Source organism: Vigna angularis, chromosome 1 (assembly GCF_016808095.1).
Source record: "Vigna angularis cultivar LongXiaoDou No.4 chromosome 1, ASM1680809v1, whole genome shotgun sequence".
Classification (NCBI taxonomy): Eukaryota; Viridiplantae; Streptophyta; class Magnoliopsida; order Fabales; family Fabaceae; genus Vigna; species Vigna angularis.
This window is the reverse complement of record NC_068970.1, coordinates 61,439,957-61,465,809: the sequence shown is the minus strand read 5'-3', so window position 1 is coordinate 61,465,809 and position 25,853 is coordinate 61,439,957. Positions and strand designations below refer to the sequence as shown.

Here is a 25,853-nt window from a genome sequence, read left to right as displayed (position 1 = left end):
TAATTACATTTGATACGATTAAGTTTTCAATTAATTAATTAAATTCGAATATAAATAATAAATAATTACTTGAATATCTTCCGTTCTCTATTTATTCTTGTTCCATCGATCTTGTTTCTTCGTCGTTCATTGCACTTTCATCGCAGAACTGGTGAGGTGAAGCTCAAACATCATCGTTTCTGCAATTGAGCCATATTTATTTATTTATTTATTTATTTTTATTTAGTCAAGATATTTCGTATCAGTTTATCCAATCACTTTACGTGGTTTTGTTATTTTTGTTTTTGAATTCTGATGTCCATAATTCAAAATCACCCCTTCTTATCCCCATCCGCTTATAAGAACGAGAAATCACGGTGATCTAGGGTTTAAAAGGGTTGTCTTTTTTGTTTTTGTTTTTGTGGAAATTCATAACTCTCAATTAGGGGTTCGCGATAAATGGCACGGTTGGTTCTGCCATCGAAGAGATTGTCTCTTTCGAGGAACACTCTACTGGGTTTGATCTCCCCTGCTCCTGTGATTATCCATACATACACCTTTTAACTTTGTTTTTTGTTCTGATTCTACGTATCCGTCACCACCATGCCTCCATGTGCAATTCTTGTTTCTGGAATAACGAAAATCTTTCAGAGAAATGGATTTTTGGTCGTAGGAACTTGTGTTGTTTCTCCTGTCGTATTATTATTATTATTATTATTATTATTATTATTATTTTTAACTCAATATAGAAGACTCTTTGTTATACGTATGGCAGTTGTTACGCAAACATGTTTTTTTTTTCGTGTGTGCTTTGTTTATTTTCTACACTTGTTCACTTTTTTCATTACTCCAATCCCTGAATGACATGATGTCTTTTTTAGCCTGCATTTTTGAAAGTTGGATTTGATGTTGAGAAGTTTCTGAACTCGAGTTATAGCTTCCAGTGTACCTGCACCTATCAAATGCTAAGTGAATATAAATAATTATATCTTATTACAAATGGGTTAAACAAATTAAGTCATGTTAGTTTTTTAAGAAGTTATGTCAAAATTAAAATACTTTTAATTTTGACTATACACGAAGGTTGTCTTATCTGATTTTGCTCTTACTGTTCTTCTTAATGACTTTCTTACTTGATAAATTCTCCCTGTATGGAGATTTCTTGTCTGTGTTTTATTTTTAAAAAAATTTCAATTGAGAATAACATGTTGAATGTTGCAATATTGCTTACTCCTCTGTGGATTATGATGATTATTACTACCTTCTTTGCAGCTTCAGCTTAATTGCGGTGTTGGTTATTTTCAGAATACAGCAAAAAGGAGCATCCGTTACAAGCATTGCGTTGCTTCGGAGGTTTCTTTCCTTCTTTTTGCAGCTCCATACACTATGAAAAGTATCTTTAAAAAAAAATAATGCTCTCATTTAATGTTTCACGTGAATGTAATACTGTTGACATGGATTTTGCAGGTTAATTTCCAAAAGAAGTATTCCCCATTATATACTTCATTACCAGTAAGTTTAATTTGTGTTGGAACTTCCTTCTTTTGTAGTTTATTTAGTTACATTTTTAAAGATGTTTGGTTTTACCGTATGTCTATGGATTCTTTCGGACTCAACGTTGATGTACAATCTGCTTATTTGGTTACCTGATCTTGTTTGTTCTTATTCTGTTTCAGAGGGTCAAGCAAGTAAGTAAGAGGCTAATTTGTGCTGTTGCCACAGAGGATTTACCAAAGCAAGTTGAAGAATCTAATATGGAGACACCAAAGGAAATATTCTTAAAGGATTATAAGAGGCCTGATTACTACTTTGACAATGTAAGTTTACAGGAGTTTTCATTCATGTTGTTGCTACTTTTAAAATTTTATTGATTCCTTTGTTCATGTGTTGCATGTAACTATTACAGGTGGATCTAGAATTTTCCTTGGGAGAGGAGAAGACAATAGTTAGTTCTAAAATATCTGTGTATCCTCGCATTGAAGGTAGATAATTATGTTTCCTTGTGACAAACTTGTATCTTGTTGAATCTACCGAGTTATACTGTCCAAGTAATTTACCAGTTTTCATATTTATTTAACTCACTTCTAATTGCTCTATTTTGTGCACCAGGTTCTTCCCCCCCTCTAGTTTTAGATGGACAAGATGTATCTTTAGTTTCAGTTCAGCTGAATGGAAAGGCTTTGAAGGTATATGTTGTGTGTGTGTGTGTACACAATCACCTGCTGACTTTCAATGCCATCTTGCAAGTTTTTCAGACACTGAAATTCATATGATTACAACTGATTTTAATTTTGTGTAATGAACGTCACATTTATGCTTCCTTGTTAAAACCTTAGTTGTTTTTCACTTTCGGAAAAACTTTATATTTGTGCTTCCTAGTCAAAACCATAGTTTTTACTTTCTGAAACATTTTGTATTGCTAGTTATGGGTTGGGTTTAGATTGTTGTGTTACTCTTGTAACTTTGTTAATAATTCTATTACATTCATCTGTAGGAGGAAGATTATCATTTGGATGCACGGCATCTCACAATCCTATCACCTCCTAGTGGTAAATATGATCTTGAAATTGTCACTGAGATCTGTCCACAGAAAAATACATCATTAGAGGTTAATGAAAATTCTCCTTGTTGTATGGTTTATTTCTTTATTTCATTGCTATTTTTCCTCTTTTATCACCATAATTTGGGGCTTGAGGGGAGGAAGCTGTGTTGACTATGAATTTGATTTCCTGTAGGGACTTTACAAATCATCTGGGAATTTCTGTACTCAATGTGAGGCTGAAGGTTTCCGTAAAATTACATTTTATCAGGTTGTCATCTTAAGGCAATCAATATGATAAACTGTTTGTATATTAACTCATAAAATTAAGTTTTTCACATGGAACTAATGGATTCTACCTTCCAACAGGATCGACCTGACATAATGGCAAAATATACCGTTCGAATTGAGGCTGATAAATCGCTGTATCCAGTGTTGTTGTCTAATGGAAACCTGGTTGAGCATGGTGACCTAGAGGTAATGTTATCTTGTAATGCATAGCTGTGGAGGCTATCTAGACTGTTAGTATACTGTTTATGGACAATATTTATGCTACACGGCAGGGCGGGAGGCATTACACTGTTTGGGTGGACCCCTTCAAGAAACCTTGTTACCTGTTTGCCTTGGTTGCCGGACAATTAGAGAGCAGAGATGACATATTTACTACCCGTTCAGGGCGGAATGTGGTCCTTAGGATATGGACACCTAAAGAAGATGTCCCTAAGACTGCACATGCTATGTATGCTCTGAAAGCAGCTATGAAGTGGGATGAAGATGTATGTCCTTGTTTAGTTTTAAATCATTTAATCAGATGGTCTACTTATGGTCACAATATACATAGTTTGGAATACTGAAGAATTTTTCTGTCTTGTCATATGCTTTCTGAACAGGTTTTTGGACTTGAATATGACCTGGATCTCTTCAATGTTGTTGCTGTCCCAGATTTTAACATGTAATTTCCATCTACCAGTTTTTAAGATTTCAATGATGTGACCCTGCCTACATTGTATATTATGAGATAAGATGAGATAGCATGAAATGTTAGAGTGCAGAAAAGTAATATGGTATACTTGTTTTGTGTTGGACAGGGGAGCAATGGAGAACAAGAGCTTGAATGTTAGACCCCTTCTTGTCAGCTTTTCTTTGTTGGTCATCTGTGTTCTCTTCTGACATTTACATAATTTTTTTTTTCTTATTATCAGATTTTCAATTCAAAGCTTGTATTGGCCTCTCCAGAGACTGCTACTGATGCAGATTATGCTGCAATATTGGGGGTTATTGGACATGAGGTTTGTAACTATTAGATATTATAATTTTTGAAGAGTTACTTTTCCAAATATAATTTTCTTGATGGTGTCCAGAGCTTATTTCTTAATTGTGACTAGGGCTTATTTCTAAAACTATTAGATATTATAATTTTTGAAGAGTTACTTTTCTAAAACTAATTTTATTAATTGTGTGCATAGTTTATCTTGTAATTGTGACTATAGAATATTTCTTAATTATGACTAGAGCTTATCTGCTGTCTATTTTGCAGTATTTCCACAACTGGACTGGCAACAGGTGGTGTTATCCACTATAGATCTTGTTATCCTTTCTTGTTATTTTTATGCTCTTTTTATTCCCATTCATAGAATATCCCAAAACTTTTTCCTGCTAAGTTCTATTTCAATTTATTGTAATCCTGGGTTTTTTCAGCACATTTGTCTATTATATGTTTATTTCTTTTCATTGCCATGGGTGTGTAACACTTGAATTAAGCATTTCATTTAATAATATCAGAGTGACTTGTCGAGACTGGTTCCAGCTTAGCCTGAAAGAAGGTCTCACTGTTTTTCGGGATCAGGCAAGCCTCCATTCCCCAGTTTCCCATGTTTCGATTTAGACAATGCAATGCTTTTCTTCTGTTGGATTTTTTTTTTCAATGCAATGTATTGATAATTGGCAGGAATTTTCATCTGATATGGGAAGTCGAACTGTAAAGCGAATTGCTGATGTTTCTAATCTTAGAAATTACCAGTTTCCACAGGTTACTTTTTCCTTTTGTGTATGATTATTTCTGAGTTCTACAGCGACGTTTTTCTGACTGTTCCTCTCATTTTATCTATATAATTTATCTTATTTACTATTCTTTTAATGTTAAATACCATGATGTCAGGTGTAGTATTCTGATATTTTTAACTAATTTTTCAGGATGCCGGTCCCATGGCCCATCCAGTGCGACCACATTCTTATATCAAGGTTAGAATATGGAAATCATTTCCCCTCATCTTTTGTCTCCAAAAATATATTTTGCCGTCATTCCCCTTACTATACGTGCTTTTAAGTATGTGTTCATATTTTTTTTTCTCTATGTTGACAGATGGACAACTTCTACACAGGCATGCCATATTTTCAGAACTTAAATAATTGAGACAATATCGTATTTGAAAATTTTACTATATTATGTAATAATTTGTTGTGCTCTACTGATTTATCTATCATTTTGCCAACACATGTGGACTAATTTCTGATGTGGCCCTATTGTCTATGTCAAAATATAGTTACGGTATGTTTCAGATTCTTTGGTTGACACTTTTTGTCTCTATTTTTTTTTTCTTATTAAGCTATTGAATTGTTTATAATGGTGTCGTTCTTTTCTGCAGGTCTATGAAAAGGTTTGACCATAATCACTACAGTTTTTAGTCCCTCTACATCCTTCTGTGTGGCATTTTGTTCTTATGATCCTATGTAACAGGGGGCTGAAGTTGTCAGAATGTACAAAACCTTATTAGGAAGTCAAGGGTTCCGAAAAGTAAGAATGTTTATCTAATGCCTATATCAACCGTGTTACCTGCTATGTCTTAATTTAAAGTTCAACTCTTACAAACTCCGCATATTTCAGGGCATGGATCTTTATTTCAAGAGACATGATGGTCATGCTGTAACATGTGAAGATTTTTTCTCTGCCATGCGGGATGCAAATGATGCTGATTTTGCAAATTTCTCGTTATGGTGTGTATTTATGGCATCATTTTTTCCTCACTGCTATCTTATACTAGTTTGTATTAACTTACGAGCAAATGTTCAGGTATTCTCAAGCTGGGACCCCTGTTGTCAAAGTAAGCACTTCTTATAATTCAGAAGCACATACTTTTTCTTTGAAGATTAGGTACACAAACAAAACTTCAACTTTTGGTTTCTCCTTTTTGATTGAGTGATTTAAAGGTATACCAGCCTTGGATTTTATTTGTGGTTGTCTTTAGTATGTTTGATGAGGACATTTTTGCAGCCAAGAGATACCACCTACTCCAGGACAAGCGGTTAAGGAACCCATGTTCATTCCTGTTGCAGTGGGTTTGCTTGATTCCACCGGCAAGGACATTCCTCTTTCAAATCTTTATCACAACGGGACTCTGCAATCTGTTTCAAACAATGTTCAACCAGTCTGCACTACAGTCCTTAGAGTCACCAAGGTTATTTATAACTTCTGTCTCGTGTTTATTTGAACTTTGTAAGTCATTTTTTAAAACCAGACCTGCACGAAACTAGTTTAGACACTGGTCCAAGGATTAATGATTTAACAGTGGTAGAATCAGTATTAATTAAATAGTCATTGAAATAATATTAAATGAGTACAAGAAATTTGTAACAACAAAATCTAAATAAAACATCATTATGCAGTCTTAAGATTCAAAGTATATATAAAACTCCAAATGAAATATATCATGATAGTTAAGTTTAAATTTTAATAAAATACATCAATGGCCAGTTATAATAACCCAGTTTACATGTAGAATACAAAATAAAATGACAGATTAATATAAATGAGTAAAAGTAAATTAATTTTATAAAATTGATATAGTAATTTATACCTAGTTGTAATCTTCTTCAAAACATATATTAAATTAAAAATTGAAAGAAAATTAAATGCGTTTTTCTTTATGTTTAAAACATATGATATTAAATTAAAAATCATCTCAAAAACGTTCGAACTTGTTCTCAGAACTGGTTGGCTGGTTCTCAAAATCATCCGTATTTTTCTGAGTTCATGGACTGGTTACCTGGCTGGTTTCCAATCACACTGGCCAAACTGTGGTTTTAAGGTAACTATACCTGTCAGGCAGGTTTTTGACATATACTCTGTAGCAGGTGGATAATATACAATTGCAATTGCCACCCTTCTTCTCTTTCCTCTCTTCAAGGGAAATAAGTACTGTTTGAAGGTGACTTCATTGGTTATTACAATCTTGAACTTCTTTAAGGCTGAGGAAGTTCTAATGATTTGCATTATTCTTAATTTTACACCTGTCAGAATCTTTTTAATTTCAGAATATGTAGGTTTATTCCGTCCAGAACTGAAATATTAAAGCAATTTTCAGTGGAGTTTCCCTGGAAATCCTACCCATTGCAAACTGTTTTAGGATGGGAATGTTGGGGATGGAAGTTGTGGCTTGGTTTACGTCACCGGAAATATTTTCTACTTTATAGTCTTTGATGGACTCCACATTTTTCAAAATTTTCTGTATCTATATTATCAGTTTTTTTTGCTACCCTGAAAAGGCTTATGAAAATATATTTCAAGCTAACAATTTTTTCCCAAAAGTGAGTCAAATCAGTCAATGAGTCCAAGCACTGACCTTTTTCCTCTTTTAATGAACAAATTCATTTGTCCAGTCATCTCCTCCTCATGCCAAATTGTAGCGTTCTCATCGTTCTTCCATTCTTTAAAATTTACAAATGTTTTTATCCTGCGTTTTCTCCACTGAAGTTTTCTGGATCCATTACCTTGTTTGGTTAAATTATGAACATATAGTTATTATGACAACAGATATACTACAAAGTAAAAGGGTCATTTGTTTCATTACATAGTACGTGCATACATGTTAAATAACTGGGTTGAAGAAAAATGGTTCTGAAATTGTAATAATGACATATCTACCTAATATTGCATAACTTATGTCCCAGTAGCCGTAGGTTTTTGTTGAAATGCGGAGCATGGGTAAGCTTTTTGATATTCGTGACTAACTGATAATTTTATTTGTATCTGGTGTAGAAAGAGGAAGAATTTATATTCACTGATATATTTGAGAAGCCTGTTCCTTCTTTGTTAAGGGGATACAGTGCTCCTGTTCGTCTGGAATCTGATCTCACTGAGAGCGACCTGTTTTTCCTGCTAGCTAATGATTCTGATGAATTCAACCGGTTTGTCTCCTCTGAAGTTGCAATTTATTCTTTTTTATTTGATAGCTCGATGGGAATTTGTTAAATGGCTGATTCAAATGATTCAGTTGGGAGGCTGGACAAGTTTTGGCACGGAAGTTGATGCTTAACTTGGTGGATGATTTTCAACATAACAAACCATTGGTTTTGAATCCCAACTTTGTTGTTGGGTTCAAACGTATTCTATGTGACTCAAGTCTGGACAAAGTATGCTTAGCACAATATTTTCTTTGTAATATTCTTTGTTGATTGGTTTTTGTCATATTATTTCACTAATTGAACTTTATGCTCTTTTATCATCTAGGAATTTGTGGCAAAGGCAATAACTCTGCCCGGGGTAGGAGAAATAATGGACATGATGGAGGTTGCAGATCCAGATGCTGTTCATGCTGTTCGTACTTTCATCAGGAAACAGCTAGCCAGTGAACTGAGATCAGAGTTCCACACAACAGTATGACTTGCTGTCTGAAGCAGTCTAGAATTTTAAAATATTTTTCTTCATTCTACGAATCTCCCCAATAACAGCTATGGTTATTTACCTTTTTACAGGTATTATATAATAGGAGCTCAGAAGATTATGTCTTTGATCACCCAAACTTGGCCAGGCGTGCTCTGAAGAATATTGCTCTTGGTATACATTTCTCTTGCTAGATACTAGTTTACAGTTACATGGATGATTGCAGCAAGATCATTTTCTTTTTTGTAGCTTATCTTGGATGCCTCGAGGAACAAGAATTCACCGAGCTTGCAATTCAAGAGTACAAAACTGCCACTAACATGACTGAACAATTCGCCGCTTTGGTTGCCATAGCCCAGACACCCGGTAAAACCCGTGATGATTTTCTAGCTGATTTTTACGGAAAGTGGAAGCATGATTTCTTGGTAAATATCTCGATCGTTATGACTATTTTTGGAATTAAGTTTTTGTTTTCTCCATTCGTTGGCTATCTCCTATGTGTGTTATAAACCTTAACGTCCTATTTGATGGTGAGGCTGGATTAAACTTAAGATGCTAACGATTTTCATACCAACCATTATTTGCGAAAGGCATAGTGCTTTCTTCATTAACATCTGTTTTTACCTATCTACTATACAATCTCTCAAGTTATATATGTGCATATGTCTCTCAAGTTGCTTACCTTTCCAGGTGGTGAACAAATGGTTTGCTCTGCAATCATCGTCTGATATTCCTGGTAATGTCGAGAATGTGCGGAAACTGCTAGACCACCCAGCATTTGACCTGCGCAATCCCAACAAAGTGTACTCTCTCATTGGAGGTTTCTGTGGGTCTCCGGTGAACTTTCACGCGAAGGATGGATCAGGCTACAAGTTTTTGGGAGAAATTGTGCTGCTACTAGACAAGCTAAATCCTCAGGTCATTTCACATTATCCTTCTTTTTAAGTTACATATTAGTTCGTTTGTGTGTATTATTGCTTCATGATCCTTATGTTGTATTTGACAATTTATTGGTTTGGAGGAATGCAGGTTGCCTCAAGAATGGTGTCAGCCTTCTCAAGATGGAAGCGTTATGACGAAAGCAGACAAAGTCTTGCGAAGGTAATAAACTTTTATTATTTTTTCACATTAGCTCTCATTTTCTCTTTTTATTGAATTGTCGCTGTATTAGCTTTGGTGAAAAAATATGGTGTTTTTCAGGCTCAATTGGAGAAGATCGTGTCTAGTAATGGACTGTCGGAGAATGTGTATGAGATAGCCTCGAAAAGCTTAGCTGTTTGAGTGTGACTGACACGAAGAAAACAGCCAAGCTATCTTTTAGACGGTTATGGTGTATTTGTGGCGAAAGCAATTGTTACAACGATCTCTATCCTGTGCAAGCTTTGGCGCAACAACGGGTGCTTCTCTTTTTGCATGCACCTCTTAACTTGGGATGACCTCTCTTTTTGCATGCACCTCTTAACTTGGGATGACCTCTAATATCGATTTTCATAGGACTTTAGTGCTTTACGCCATAATAAAAAGTGAACTAATTGATCTTGGTACTTAAAAACGATTGTTTGGATATGATTATACCGTCTTTTTACTTTTTGATTATATTGATAATTTTATTAGAAAATATTGGTGCGACTGATTGTGTGTTACTTGTTTCTTCAAACTATTTTAAAAACGGAAGTCTGAAAAAAAACTGCATTTTGCATTATTTTTTTACCAATGTACGACTGCAATAACACCATTTGCACCTTCCTTCTAACCTGATCCTATATTTTAGACCTAATTTGAGTACATAGGATGTACCACAAACATTTATAAAAGATAGATGCTTGGTTTGTGTACATAAGTGTATTAGTTAGCCGTATACGTTGTCGCATTCTGATATCTGTAATCGACTTTAACTGTGAGAAAGTCAAAACAGTTAGTTTTTTTAACATCTACATCTCCATCTAAGTATCTTCTCTCCATAAATAAGACTGGTGGCTGAAAGCAAATTACGACATTTGTCGCCATTACTGGCATACATTTAGAGAAATTGTCATTCTTGAAGTTTTACTCACTCTCATAAAATTTGACAAAACTATCAAGTCAGATGAGAACTGAAATTTGATAGCTAATAATTGAAATTTGTTGAACTAGCTTATTATATTAGTAAAATTACCAAGTAGCTGATAAAATAAAATAGTAAAATAGTATGTTAATGTCAACTTTTATATAATTTGAATTTATTGCTGAATATATATCTTGGAAGTATTTATAATTCTAGCTCTAATGAATTTCATTTTTTTTAATTTTTACAGTCAAAGATAAAATAGAATAAAAAGTATTGTATGCTTAGGTGGATATCATACTTTCATACGGATAGATACTTCGTATGAATATCATAGTTACCCCAAAAAGATACTTTTATTGTATTAGTCAATATAATAATTGTAATATAAAATTACCATAAAACTAATTATTATCTATCATTATCAATTTTAACAATTTCTATCTTATATTTAAAATTTACTTATTTTAGTGAAAATAAAAAATTAATATAATTAAAGGTAATAAAAAATACAGAGTTAGAATCTAGTGTTTTCAAAAAATATTATTTAATATCTTTATATGAACCTTGTATATCAACCATTCCTGGTAAGTTTAAACAAATTTGTCAGCTACTAAATAAAGATATAAATGTTATGCTAAATATAGCTTTAAAGACAACTTTTGAATAAGTATGGAGAAAATGATAAGATTGAAAATTGTTAAAATTGTGAGAAGATAGTGACACTTATACAGTATTTAATAGAGCTAGTTTGGTCATATTAAACAATTTAGTATTTTCCTATGTTACAAATTGTGTTTATATTACTATTTATACAATTTATTTATTTTATATAAAATTTTTTACATATATCTTCGAGTTAGATGAGTTTGTATTACTTCTAGAATTTGCCCGTATTAAAATTGGTATTTCTAAAAAAAATCAATATTTTTAATATTCTACCCTTAATAAATACTTAGACTAGGATAATTAAATATCAATATGGTTAATTGGAGAATAATAAATTTATCGTTAGCACCAAATTTCATTAATTAACACATAATACGTTATGTAAATGGTCATTCTTTCACTCAATCCTATAAATTAACTAGTTTACACACTACTAAAAAAAAGCTAATGAGCTTAATCCAAACAATTATTTGAAGAAATTTACTTTGTGAAACACTTTCAAGAATGTTGTTCTGCATTAATATTATACAGAAGAATAACTGCTTTGTAATCTTAATTAAGCGTAATTAAAAATTTGAGACTATATTTTCGGCTTCTTAATTGTATAATAAATTAGCTAGGAAAGGTTTATGGTTGTATTGTATGAAAATGGTATCTGTAATTGTTTGTTTGTTTGGATTTGTATAAGTCAAAGAAAAAAGGTGGGGTCATAAAGAAAATTAAGTAGCACAATGATAAATTTGATATCTGTCCAATGATGAAAAAGGTGTCCCCATTTATCTAACAAGATTGCTATCTAAACTTAGATTAATTATAGCCTCAAAAAGTCTTCAGTTTAATTGTTATTTCAGTTGCCCTAAGACACAAGCAAAAGGGAAAAGAATCTATCTATGACTTTTATTATTATTCCTACCCCACTCTTTTCAACCTTTCTTCCTCATATCATACCAACAACTACTACCAACACCAATTCAACATTTTCCTTTGCAATCAAAATTTAATTAATTAATTAATTACATTTAGACTATAATCACATGCTAGCAAAATGACAATCACCATGTTTCATGGCATCAAAACATGACAACCTAGGCAACATAGCCCTTCACAATTTTCTTCTTATAGTGTATTGTCTTATAATCCAATTATAGGAACTAATAATTTACCCGGAATAGGATGAAAAAGGAAGGTAAAATACTTTCATTTCCTTTAACTATTTCTTTTTCTTCTAAGAAAAGACAAAAGAAAAGAAAAAGAGTAGTGATGGATAAATGTAGGAGTATTTTATTCTCATTCTTAAAATAAATATTTATCCCTATTATAATTGAGAATTGAGAATGAGTATATTTGTATCCATGTTCATAGTCGTGTATTCAATATTTCAAATATTAATTAAATACTTTTCTTTTATAAAATAAAAATTACAAGAAATAAAATATAATATTATAAATGTTTATTATCAAAATTATATGAAGAAAAATATAATTATATAATATCTAATAAGAGTATCAAATATTAGTGTGATATAAAGATCATATAATTATAAAAAATAAATAAAACTGATTAAAATTGTGTCTTAAAATAATTTACACAAACTAATAATAATAAAAAATTAATATAAGTTTGATAAATTACTTAATAAATCATAAATAATTTAGTAATTTAAAATAAAAATATAAAAATAAAAACTAGTATTGACATGAGAATGGTAGAAGTGTTGAAGTGGTTTAATCTGATTCATATAAGTTGACTTACAACTAATTAAACTAAAAATGAGTCTGTTTAACTAATTTCTTTTTATGAATCAAAATTTTTATGATCATGCTAAATTCATTACACCTTGGTGATTTAATAAGTTGACTCACTTAAATATATTTTATTATTTCTTTATATTTTATATATTTATTGGACTACCATCAAACTAAATAGACTTGACCTACTTTTCTTTTACAACAATATAATCAAATTGTTTATTTATTTTACTAAATACTATTATAAATTTATTAATTAAAAGTTATAATATTAACTTATATAATTTAACAAACAAATAAATTAAATATTTAAACAGTTTAAATATAGGGCATACCTGATCAGACTGTCCACTACAAAAATTAAAATGTAAATAAATTTTTTATAATGTTTATGATTAAATATATATTTATATTTACATAATTTAAACAACTTTTTAACATAGGGCATACCTGATCCCTTTTAACTAATACAAGTGCTAACAAACACTTTATTTTCACTAAAATAATTAAGATGCAAAATAAATTAATTATATCTTTAATAAGCCTATTTCCTAACTAATATAAACTCACCCATCATACTAATTTTCCAAAGATATTAAAAGAGTTTTTACTTAAATGTAGATAACAAATATGTACATGAATCAAATACAAATAAATCAAATACAAAATATAATCAATGGAGAAATATTAAAATGGTTAAATTAAAATTTGATGAGATCTTCTTTCACTATGAGATAATTTATAAATTATATGATTGGTTATAATTACGCTAATTTATCTTTTTTTAGTGTTTGATTGTGGTTTATCTACCTACAATGATTGTGTGTTATATATGAGTAGAAGATAGTGTAGATAGAAGGGATGTGAAACAATGAAAGATTATTAATTGTATGTTAGTGAATATTTGTTGTATAGATAAATTATTTTTGTATTTTATAGATCTTATGTGTTAAAGTACTGAAAATGTAGGATTTTTTGTTTCCAAAACAATAATATCTACACTTAAACGCAGATGTTTTCAGTATCCTCTAATCAATTCCCTAATTGCAAAAAGTATAATGTTTTGTTAAAAATAAATTGTACCTATCCGATCCAATAAACATGCTAAAGAATGAGATCGAACAAGATTCAATAACTCTCATTATCTTGGGTTAGTCCCAAAATATATCTATTAAAGAAATATTCCTATATTAACGGTAATCGTAACCAATTTTGTCAATTTGATATTATTGTTATTATTTATGATAAGATATCATGTCATTATTATTAGCTATTTGAAGTAAGTGTTTATTTTACTCATTTTTTATGTCACTTTATCCATTTTATAACATAAACTCAAAACCTAAAAATCTTATAAATACATATAATATTATGTAGAGAATACTCAATCATTCTCATACGCATTCACAATATCTGAATTGTGTTACTGAATTAGAGAGTCTTTTAAAGATAAATATTCTTTCGTGTTTCAATCCTCAGGAACATACATCAAAAACTTCAAAACCACTAAGATCTTGCAACATGTCAAAAGATCCATGTTTAGGATCCCATAAAAACAAAAATTGATTAAGAAAATTATTTATAGTGATGCTTAAAATAAATATATTTTAAAAAAATATTTTTTTGCAAAAGATACATATTTTAAATTATTCAAATAATTTTATTTTCATTATAATTTTTTAATTAGACTCCTTGTTCACAGGGAGAAATTCTATTTCTGAAGAGTTGAATTCTTAACAATAAATAGTATCACATAATTTTGTTATAAGAAAGTTGAACTCTTGATGAAATTTATTTTGAAAAAGAAAAAATCTAAAATGAAGTGAAGAACATGTAGACATAGGGTAATAATTAAAAAGCTTAGGATTACTTTTGGGAGGCCAAAAACAAAAGCAATCACATGTCATAGCTTTGCCTTTTCGTTACAAACCTAGTAGTGACCACACTGTTTCTCAACCAAATTTCTAAGTACTTTTATCATTTCACTTTATTTACTTATATAATTCGAACATTTTTGTTTTGGATAAGCTCTAATTTTTTCTTTTTATACATCAAATAAATTGATTATTTAAGTTTTCAATTATCAATGTGAGTTTAATATTTAATATTCATAAATATGACACGTTAGAGATCTGAATTTTCTTCCCGTTGGTTTTGTCAAACATAAAGATGAAAATTAAAAAGAAAATAAATAAAAAATCATTACTCGTGGCAACACAAGAGTGGAGTGAAAAGACCACAGTTATAGAAATTATCCTTTTAGCTAAAAACCCAGTTTCCAAAACGGGGGAGTTGTTTCATGCTTTGTATTTTCCAAGCATGTTAGTTCAACCACACACCCAAATTTCAACCTCGTAGACAACTCAAATTCACATAAAATACCTTTTTTCATGCATTTCCTAAAGACAAAACACCAACATATTCACAGCTAAAATATTTCTTATCATTTCAAAATATCAACTTTTCTTAACACTTGTATAACCCATATTAACTTAAGAAAATTAAAGAATTTGTCTCCTAGATAAACTAATTTATTATGCTCTACTCTATCTAACTTCAACCCAACTATTTCTAATGAAAAATACTCTTATATCGGTATCAAAATAGCCACCGAAAACTTGACCACATATTTCTGATGAGAGAATTAAAGAAAGACTAAAAGGGTACGCTAATGATGATATAAAAAAGGCTTAACGAAGAAAAAGAGAATGAAAAGATTTGAGTTAGGATCATAAAGATGTTTAGGGCCTGAATTTGAGGGAGAATAATTAATAATATTATCCCATCGTGAAATGAGTGATAAATAAATAAATAAAAAATGGAGATTGAACATTCGTGCAAGTAATTTGAAAGTGGTGGCTGGGCTGGTAAAAGAGGGAAAAGGGAGAAGAAGATTGGGCCCACATGAGCTATGGTGGTCCCACATTGGTAAGCTGGGCCCACAGAGGTGAGTGGGATGGTGCTGCGCACGAAACCAAAGTCATCCAGAAAATGGGTGTGCACACGTGCACTCCCGCTAACGTAAACAACCACTCCTCTCTCTCTCTCTCTCCATCAACAACACCAATTATTTATTTATATTTAACAAATAATAAAATCAGTTTCTACAATTAGTGATACTTTTGAATTACTTATTGAATTTATTTGCATGTATAAAGTTATATAAGAAAATGCGAAGGGTAGTTTGGTAAAAAAGAAAAAAAAGCATAAATAAAAAAGCAAGAACTGGGTCTTCGTTAATCACATGAGGAGTAAGTCATTGCCGTGTTTGACCTCAACTCATAACAGCGTTGTACTCATACACGACACAAATACACGCCAACGCAACTCACGCCTCAACACAACACCACACCACAACACATAAACTCAGATTTGATTCTCCACTATCATATCATAACCCCTTCGTCTCTGATGCTTCCAACGCCCTTCTTTTCTCACCCCAACATTTTTCTCATCGCTCACAGACAGACATGAGAGGGATTCATGCGACTGATGCTAACAACACTTTCGACACTATTAACGCTGCTGCTTTTGCCATAGCCTCTGCTTCCCACAACCGCCTTTCTCAACCTCCTACCCAGGTATTCCCATCTTTCTCTTTTTTTTTCACACTTCTTTCGCTTTCGATCATTTTCATTCTTTTTGCCATACCCTTCTGCTTCTCTGGGCTCCTTTTTCTTCAGTTTTGCTATGGCTTCGGTTTTTTGTTCAACGGCAAGCTGTTTGGATGAGTGTATTTTATAACTGATTGATCTTTTTTCCGAAAGAAGAGATCTTTTTTTTTTCCTTTCCCCTTGTGCACGAGCAAATAAAGTAGCAAACTTTTCGTTTTCGAGAGAATAAGGTCGTGCAGAAGAAAAAATAATAATAATTGAACAATGTTAGGATTTTCCTGTGCTTGGTCTTTGCCTTCTGTAATACCAAAGCGTGTGAAGTTGGAACTCCTCGGTTTTTCTCACTGTGAATGCTTTTGGTTGATATCAGTCGTTTTCTTGACGAGTTAGTACTGATACTTTGGAATAGTTTTTGTTTTGTTTTTAATTGTGGAAGTCTTCTATATGGAAGCGGAGTTTTTTACTTGCACAGTTTAGAGAAATGAAAAAAAAAAATAACAAAATAAGTTATGAATTGAAAATTCAGTATGATTGTTTGGCTTTCTCATTTTCTTTGGTATTTTTCAATAACGGGATTAATGAACACCGAAATTATTTGGGAGGATCGAAATCCTGTCACTTTTATTTACTGAATAAATTTCCAATTGATGGTGTTTGCCCTGATTTATACGTATGAGAGTTGTTTGATTCCTTACGTTTAATTGAGCTATTTTTGGTTGCAGAAGAAAGGATGGGGAAGCTGGTTGAGCAAAATTGGGTGTTTTGGATATCAAAGAAACAGAAAGCGCATTGGACATGCGATCCTTGTTCCAGAAACAGCCACCAATGGAGCTGATCCTGCCGGAGCTGTCAGTTCAACACAAGCAGCAAGCATAACACTCCCCTTCGCCGCCCCTCCGTCATCTCCGGTATCTTTCTTTCAATCAGAACCTCCCTCAACCGCACACTCACCGGTTGGTAAAATCTCCCACACTTGTATCTCTGCCAGCATGTACTCTCCTGGTGGTCCTGCTTCGATCTTTGCCATTGGCCCTTTTGCTCATGAAACCCAATTAGTATCACCACCTGTTTTCTCGGCTTCATCCACCGCTCCTTTCACCCCACCTCCCGAATCTGTCCACTTGACCACCCCTTCTTCGCCGGAGGTTCCATTTGCTCAGCTTCTTGACCCCAACAACAGGAATTCCGACACCTTTCACCGCTTCCAAATATCTCACTACGACTTCCAGTCCTATCAGTTTCACCCCGGAAGTCCAGTTGGTCAACTCATATCACCCAGATCCGCCATCTCTGCCTCCGGCGCCTCATCGCCGCTCCCTGACTCTGAAATTAATGCCACTCTCTCCCATATTCTTGATTTCCAAAGACCAGACCCTCCCAAGCTTCTCGGCATTGATAAACTTTCTGCTTATGAAAACAGGAAGTCAAACCAAGGTTCCGGCTCGCTCACCCCTGATGCTGCAAGGTCCACAGCTCAACCCGGTTTTCTTTCAAATCATTGGGTTTCTGAGATCAAAATGTCCCCACGTCCAAGCAACAATCGGGTTAATGAGATCAGTATAAATCATAGAGTTTCATTTGATATATCTGCCCAGAAAGTCTTGGAATCTCTGGAAAACAACCCAGCAGCATCGGCGTGGACTAAGGTCATGTCGAAATTGAAAAACGATTCTCCAACAGCAGCAGACAAAGAAGATAATTTTGGAGAAACCGGGTCCAACGAGAAACAAGTCCTTGCTGAAACTCACAGTGATCAACCGCTGGAAACTAATTTGAGTGGAGATGATGCAAGAGTTCACGAGAAGGATCAGTCTTTAACTTGTGCTAAAGAATTCAATTTTGATAAAGCAGATGGAGGGGATTCTCTTGCTCCCAATATAGTTGCTGACTGGTGGGCTAATGAGAAAGTTGCAGGGAAGGAGAGAGGGGCCACCAAAGATTGGTCCTTTTTCCCAATGATTCAACCTGGTGTCAGCTAACCATTAAAGACTCACACAATGATTCACGAATTTGGCATTGGTTTTTGATTTTGTGCCATGATATGCTTGACAGAACCCAACAGCACACACACATGCTAGATTGAATCATAGTAAATTAAGATTTGCAAGTCTAACACAGTGATGGGGTTCTTTTTTGAATCCAATGGCCCCGAAAAAAATAATGGTAGTTTGCTTAAATATGTGTTGTAGTTTTTACCAAGTTTGTGTTAGAAATAGCTGTACATTTTAAGCATATGTACCCTTTACGATTATATATATGTAATATAGTTGACTGATGATCATGATTGTTGGATTGTATGAATACACCAAACTTGAAACATTGGTCCAAGGTTAAAATTCGTGCGTGGGAATTCAATCTTCTAGTTCACTGGAACCTTGAAAAGTGGATGTTCATGAGAGACTTTTCACTTTCCAACGTCGACAAATGTTGGTAACATTTGTATTGTTATTAGATTTCAGACAGATTGTAAAAATTCAGCATAGTTAAATACAGGATTAACTCTGATCTAACTGATTAAAATTGGAAGATGGATTCCCTCATTTGGACTATGATGTTCTTAAGTAAAAGACACGTTTCCTAAAATAAACAGAATCTTTGTTTGGTTTCCTTCAAAACTGAGACTTGTATATTTTTCTCTCGAATGGACTAATTGTTAAATTTATTAACTTCATTGGACCTCAAGAGAATTTATTTCCCACAATAGATCACTTCACTCTGTTCGTGTAGGGAATTCCTTTTCCTGAGAGACGAATTTTGATGAAGAAATTTATTTGTGTTGTGCATTTTGCTGCAACTAGAACTCGGCTTCATGGGAGACCAATTCTAAGTAGCTGTTTTCTTTTAAGAAATTAAATAATTTTAAGAAAATGTTTCTTTATTAAATTTTTAATTGTATATTGATTTATTAAAAAAATTTATTATAAATTTGAAATTTCGATGTAACATTGAAATTAAAAAATATATTTAATTTAATATTTATAAATATGTTAGGAGTAAAAGGTTCGAAGAATAAAAATAATAAATAAGATAATTTGAATATATTTTATTTCTGGTAATCGGAAAATTATGATAATAATATTATTGAAATTATGGGTGTTTTTTTGTAAAATTAAATTTGAGAGATGTATATTTATTTGACTAAAATAATTTATCTAAAAAAATTTGGTGTAATAAATTAGAAAAATAAAATTAAATAATGATATGATTGTAGGTGAAATTATTTGAAAAGAAATCCGATGTAAAGTTAAGAAATTAAGAATATGATTATGTAAAACATTTTAGAAAGAAATAAAAAAGCACTTGACATAATTATAAATGGAATTACATAGATGGATTATAATATTTGTATGTATCTTCTAAAACTTCTTTCATCAGTATAGATTAGGATTTAAGGTTGTCATATTCTTCTATAAGAATTGGTGGGCGTAGATATATTGTTTGGATGAACAATCCGATGTTGTGCCAAGTGTGACAACGTTGATTTTTTTTTCAACGGTTTATTATTTGTGCAACATTATTATTGGATTTGATTTCAACTATATTGGGTGATGATTTTCCTTTTTAGAGGTTTTTCGAAATAAATTATTGTTAGTGAACGCATGAAAAAGTGTGTTTATGGAAGATGACGTAGGAATTAGATTTATAAGAGAAAATATTCCTTCAGTAGACCTTGCAAAGATAACATTCAATTATTCTCTTAATAGAGAATTGAGACTTACAAATGGTCATTTCTAAGATGTCATAGTCCGATGCTATTTGAGTTGCATGATACATAATGACTCCTTGTTCATTCATTTTAGGTCTTCGAAAGTATAATTTATTGACAAATGTGTTGGTTTCAACTTGTAGAGTAATGCACACTTTTTCTTTAAGGAGGTTAATATATGGAGTTGTATGGGATGCAAATGAGTTTCGGACTTTCACACTAGAACTGCACACCATCTTCACATTTTGTGATTTCCCCACTTACAAATAAGGTTACGAGGGAAGAATTTGATTAGTTGTCATCCTTGTTGATGCCAAAGTACTTCATGCTAAAGTTCTCCATGTGTTGATGTTTAGAGAGAAAAGGGAATGGTAGGGTTATTTGCCAAAGTAACAATATGGTAGTTTATGGTTGAAATGTGTTGTATGATGTTGGTATGTATACAGTAAGTTTTGTTGTGTTTATGAGGTTGGTTTCTTTAACCTGTTTGACACTCTTACTTTATGAAAGTGAGAAGGGCATGTGAAATTATTGACACTTGTACTAAGGTAGACCACATCTCCTAATACACATAACAGTGAGAGATGACATTTGTTTGGCATGCTTACTCGATAAATTTATGACGTCTTATTTAGGTGATAAAGTGAAAATGAAATTACTGAATACTAAGGGATACCATCTCCCAAAACATTAGAATTGTCTTTTCAACCTTGTTGTCATGCTCCCTGCAGTAATGCTCAAAAGAACTCATGTATTCACCACCATTATTTGCTCTAACACATTTCAATAACTTATTTGTTTCTCTTTCAACACTTGTAAGGAGATTGAAAAATGGTTAGAGCATGATGGTAGCCCAAAACAATTTTTATGCATGGGTGAGGAAGAAAAAGGAAAAAGTGAGAGTTGGTTTAGAAGTAGAGTAAAAGAACACATGACAACTTCATAGTGGAAAGGATTTTAGGTGGACCTATGACATATGACAGTGTGTGATTAGGAAGGATTTTAAGAAGGTTTGAAGAGAGAAAATATAGGTGCGAGAATGTGAAATGTGTTGGACTATTGGCTCCTAAAAAAATGTGTATAAAAATAAAAACAAAATGGGCCTAATAATAAAAATAAAAGTAAGGTGTAAAAAGAAAAGTATGGATGATGTAGATATTAAAATGATTTGGGTCAAAACAAAAATATTAAAAAAAACATTTTTCATCCCTTTTATTTACTATTTTTTTTAAATAAATTTTATTCATCCGGATGAAATTGGATGTTGACAATGATGATAAATAGATTGACCTATCCATTGTCTAACCACTTTAATAGTCTTTCTATTCATCTTCTTCCAATCTTCCTCATATTTATCTATTCATTTAACACCTTGTTCCTCGATAGGATCATAAAGGTTTTTACAAAATAACAAATCTTCCATGCGAAATTTTCACGTTGAATAATTAGTGGGATTCAATTTAATCATGTTCCAACACTATCAATATCTTTCATCTTTAGAGCACAAACCAAAGCTCCTAAGTGAAACTACGATACTAATTGTTGGAAAGATAACAAAAATAACAAATGAAAGCAAAATCCAGATCAATTCTTTCTATATAAAAAATATGCAAAACAATAGATACACAAAATGTAAAAGAGATAAACTAATATACACCAAAACTTTTTAACATGGAAAATTCTCAGTATGAAGAAAAAATATCCACAGGAGCTGGTCCAGTAAAATCTTTCACTAAAGATAATTAATGGGTATACCATAAGTTTTCTTGAAGCTTCCAAAGATAAACAACAACAAAAAAATATTACTCTCACCAATAAGATTGATAACAACACAAGAAAACCTCAATAAGTATTTAACTAAACAACATAGGAACCTCAATATATGAGATGTGACAAGTTAGTTTCTCTGCACAGGCTTGCACATAATAGACTAATTACTCTCTTCTTCTTCACTCCTTGATAACTTTTTTTCTTTTCTCATCAAAGACACTCACAACTTTTATTTCTATGTCTCGTACTCTCTCCCATCCTAAAAATCTTATGAAAAAGTTGCCTAATTTTAAATTATATAATGGGATGGCAACCCATAATTAAATATATTTTTTTTTCAATTAAGTCAAAGTGAGTCTAGGTGAACCATGTGACATAAATAACTTCTAACAAACTATTGGGATAATGGATTTTAAAACTAAGTTTAAGATGTTTTTAATTGAAATACCAAAATTATAATGAGATTGGTGTTAAAAAAAATTGTTTGTACCATACCCAGTAGTCTCACATTGTTTAGAATCAAGGTCAAGCATAGTTTAAACACTTTTTTCTTTATCCATCTTTTGAGATGTCTTTTAAAAATAAAACTGTGACAAATAAGACTCCAAAATAAACAATATTTGGATATATAGTGATAAGCCTTCCACTAAGGATGACCAATCATTCTCCTTATGCCTCTACCGATAATACTTTTTTACTTTTTGAAATACCTTTCAAGGATAAAACTGTGATGAAATTTCAATCTCTAAATCGAACAATATCTTTCAATCTCTAAATCGAACAATATCTTGTATATAGTAATTGATTATAACATTATCACTCAAGTAACTTTACATCATAATAAGAGTTATATTAATTTGAATTTAAAGTTGTATATGCCTTGTTTTAAACTGGATTTGGTTTGATTGTACACAAAATTAAAATCAAATACACTCCCATTTAGGTTCATTTGAATTGTGAAGGGAGTATAACGAGAAACAGTAAAAGGCCCAGCACATTCTTCCTCATAGGTCTAAGTGAGCAACTTCAGGTCCAGTTCAGACAAAACTTACCTTTTTCCTAGATGTTTCCATCTTCTAGTTCTGGTACATCTTTTATCTTTTTGAAAATCACAAATACATTTTTATATTTAAAAGGTCAATCCTAGACTGAGCAAAGTATCGATACTTTTTTTTACAGAAGCAAGGTATCAAAACAGAACATTATATTAAACGTGTCTTTTTATTAGTTTTGTATACATTAAAAAAACATTTCTTCACTAAGGACCCAGTTGCTTTCAAACATAAATAACATATCTAGAAATTAAACTGACTAACCAATATTGGAAACAAGGTTGATCTTTTGTTTCTGTATCTTCTTACTAATCTCCGAGCCATAAGGTCGTAAAAATTCGATCTGCTGACTAAAACTAGTTTCATGGAAAATCTTTAAACATTATATTTATTAGTTTATCAATAATGTTAGGTGGTCAAATAGTCAAACAAACTCTCCTTCCTAAGGGCACCAAATTTGACCCAGCCGTTGAAATTTAAAAAAACGTGCAACAATGGCCAGTAGTAGAGTAGAAAGATCCTGGCCGCAGTTCTCTGAATATATTACCTTTATTATAGTCTCTCGTCAAAATCCAAACGGTCCATGTTGGGCGGCGAAAGATAGTAATAATATAATGTTTTCATCTAAAAAGAAAGTGTAAGAAAAACACGTTGGCAATGATGCAATGCAATTATGCAAATCTAGAAGAGTGGACAATCTTTGATTGACCCACCCCGAGACTTTTGGGCATTTCTCCTTCTAGAGTCCCACCCGATCCTATACTTAAGCCACACCAAAAGCCACCATTTCTCTTGTGTCAACCATCACAATATATATATAACCCCTCATTTCTCTCCATCTACCAAACATCCTCGTTCCATTTCCTAACTCCAATAACACCACAAACTCCTCTTCTCTTCTTCTCTCTTTCATTCTACGTTATTCGCATCAAAACAACAGCAACAAAAATGCCACCTTTTGCAGGTTCTGAACCAGCTGGCTTCCCCAAGCCCGATTCCAACATAGTTTCCATCGACGTCGGAGGCCAACTCTTCCAAACCACCAAACAGACACTAACCTCGGCTGGTCCCAAAACCTTCTTCTCCAGAATTGCGGAGTCTTCAGGAATCTACGCGCCCTTCATAGACAGAGACCCGGAAATCTTTTCGCTCCTTCTCTCTCTCCTCCGCACCGGAAACCTTCCCTCAAAGGCCAAAGCTTTCGATCTCCAAGACCTAATTATTGAGTCCAAATTCTACGGCATCGAAAGCCTCCTCATCAATTCCCTCTCTAACCCTTCTCAATTGGAACCCTTCAACCTCCAAAAATCCCTCCTATTGCCCCTCAACGGCCGCGACTCCCCCTCCGCCCTCGCCGCCGACGCAGCCTGCGGTGCCCTCCACGTCGCGCACGGCAGCAAGATCACCTCCTTCGACTGGTCCCTCCGCCGCAAGGCCACCGTCCTCACCCACTTCACAGCCGTCGACTCCCTCCTGGCGCTCTCACCAACACTGGTTGCCGCCGGCGCCAACGACTTCTCCGGCCTCCAGATCCTGGACCTCGAGAACGGCCGCGTCAAGGAAACCCTAAACTGGGAAAACGTCACCAAATCCGGGTCCACCGTCCAAGCCATCGGATCCTCCTCGGAAAACATGTTCGTCAGCTTCGAATCCTCGCGCCGAAACTCCAATTCCATAATGGTTTACGATTTGCATTCTCTAACCCCCGTCACCGAGATCGGTCACAACGAAATCTTCGGCGCAGACATCGATTCGGCAATTCCCGCGACGAAGTTGCAGTGGATTGAGGGTTACAATCTGTTGATGGCCTCTGGGTCCCACAGCGGTCCCTCCGGCGTTTCCGGTAACATACGGTTGTGGGATGTTCGATCCGGAAACGTTGTGTGGGAAATTTCTGAGAAGGTGGATTGTTTCGCTGACGTGGCGGTTTGCGATCCGTTGTCGGTAATTTTTAAGGTTGGGGTGAATTCGGGCGAAGCTTCTTACGTGGACATGCGGAATTTGAGCACCGAGAGCGCGTGGGTTTGTCTTGGGGATAAAAGAAAGGTTACGAACAGTGGGAAAAAGGAAGGGATTGGGTCGAAAATCGAAACGCAGGGGAATCAAGTGTTTTGCACCAAGGGTGGTGACGTGGAGCTCTGGTCTGAGGTTATCATGGGTGGTGGTGGCAATGGTGGAAGGATATTCAAGAAGAACTTGATGGGTAGAATGAGGGACATGGGTGGTGCAAAGATCACAAATTTGGCCTTTGGAGGAAGCACCATGTTCTTGACCAGAAAGGATCAACAATGTGTTGAGGTCTGGCAGAGTTCTTCCAGGGAATTTTGATGCTCAATCCACTTTCTTTCTATTCTTTTCTTTCTTCAATATTCAATTTAGTCTAGTTACATTCAAAAGAGAAGAGAAAGATTTTTTTTTTTTTTTAATTTGTTGGTGAAAAAATGTTGTAAATAAACCCTGCCTTGTACATTCTTCATGTTTGGTGAGATGCCTACCACCTACCAATTTGACAAATTCTGTCAATTATTTCTTTGTTTGTTTGACATTTCTTTTTTTGTAAAGTATTCAAGATTGGTTTAGTGAGCGACATATATCAATAGAGCTGTCTGTCTACGATGATTGATTCATGTACCTTACTTTTGATATTCGCTAATTCTTTGTGGTCAAAGTTTTTGTTTAGGAAACTATCAATTCCAAGATAGTTTGGTCATACATTTTAGAGTGTGTATTTCAAAATATATAAAAATTATATTTTTAGTTTAGAATGTATATATATATTTTAGAATGTATAATCTTTTATGAAATGCAAGCTAAAATTAAGGAACTACAGAAAGAAATGGCCTTGTACACATAAAATGAGGGAATTGGGTCTTTTCACTTCAAGACCCATGTCCAAATATTGGTTAATACTATTCTATAAAAACGAAAATTGCATATATTTAAAAAATATGTATATATATTAGAAATAGTAATTGATTTTTATCGAATAGACTGAAATTATATCTTTTAGTGGAATTTACGTGAACTATAAAATATATGCTGAAAAAAATTGTGTATAGTTATATGACTTCAA

The 25,853-nt window shown here is 33.1% G+C and overlaps 3 protein-coding genes across 3 annotated transcripts; all 3 read left to right on the top strand.

Moving 5' to 3' along the window:
- The first annotated feature begins 301 nt into the window (after window positions 1-301).
- On the top strand, window positions 302-9,773 carry LOC108347444 (puromycin-sensitive aminopeptidase). The gene is made up of 32 exons (XM_017586678.2): window positions 302-516; window positions 1,252-1,332; window positions 1,447-1,491; window positions 1,656-1,796; window positions 1,886-1,961; window positions 2,089-2,165; window positions 2,474-2,587; window positions 2,715-2,789; window positions 2,888-2,995; window positions 3,082-3,294; window positions 3,409-3,470; window positions 3,607-3,634; window positions 3,721-3,807; window positions 4,056-4,081; window positions 4,301-4,364; window positions 4,467-4,547; window positions 4,712-4,759; window positions 4,881-4,899; window positions 5,062-5,066; window positions 5,164-5,175; window positions 5,256-5,312; window positions 5,403-5,512; window positions 5,589-5,669; window positions 5,790-5,973; window positions 7,554-7,702; window positions 7,789-7,927; window positions 8,025-8,171; window positions 8,270-8,351; window positions 8,427-8,602; window positions 8,868-9,095; window positions 9,207-9,278; window positions 9,378-9,773. Exons 1-32 carry the CDS (start codon window positions 439-441, stop codon window positions 9,456-9,458), a joined length of 2,946 nt encoding a protein of 981 aa, XP_017442167.1. The 5' UTR covers window positions 302-438; the 3' UTR covers window positions 9,459-9,773.
- Window positions 9,774-15,907: 6,134 nt separating this feature from the next.
- Window positions 15,908-18,581, top strand: LOC108347751 (uncharacterized). Its single transcript, XM_017587187.2, has 2 exons — window positions 15,908-16,219; window positions 16,975-18,581. Exons 1-2 carry the CDS (start codon window positions 16,109-16,111, stop codon window positions 18,229-18,231), a joined length of 1,368 nt encoding a protein of 455 aa, XP_017442676.1. The 5' UTR covers window positions 15,908-16,108; the 3' UTR covers window positions 18,232-18,581.
- A 4,912-nt stretch (window positions 18,582-23,493) lies between these two features.
- On the top strand, window positions 23,494-25,323 carry LOC108346882 (BTB/POZ domain-containing protein At5g41330). The gene has a single exon (XM_017585942.2). The coding sequence runs from the start codon at window positions 23,729-23,731 to the stop codon at window positions 25,106-25,108; it is 1,380 nt and encodes a 459-aa protein (XP_017441431.1). The 5' UTR covers window positions 23,494-23,728; the 3' UTR covers window positions 25,109-25,323.
- The last annotated feature ends 530 nt before the right edge of the window (window positions 25,324-25,853 follow it).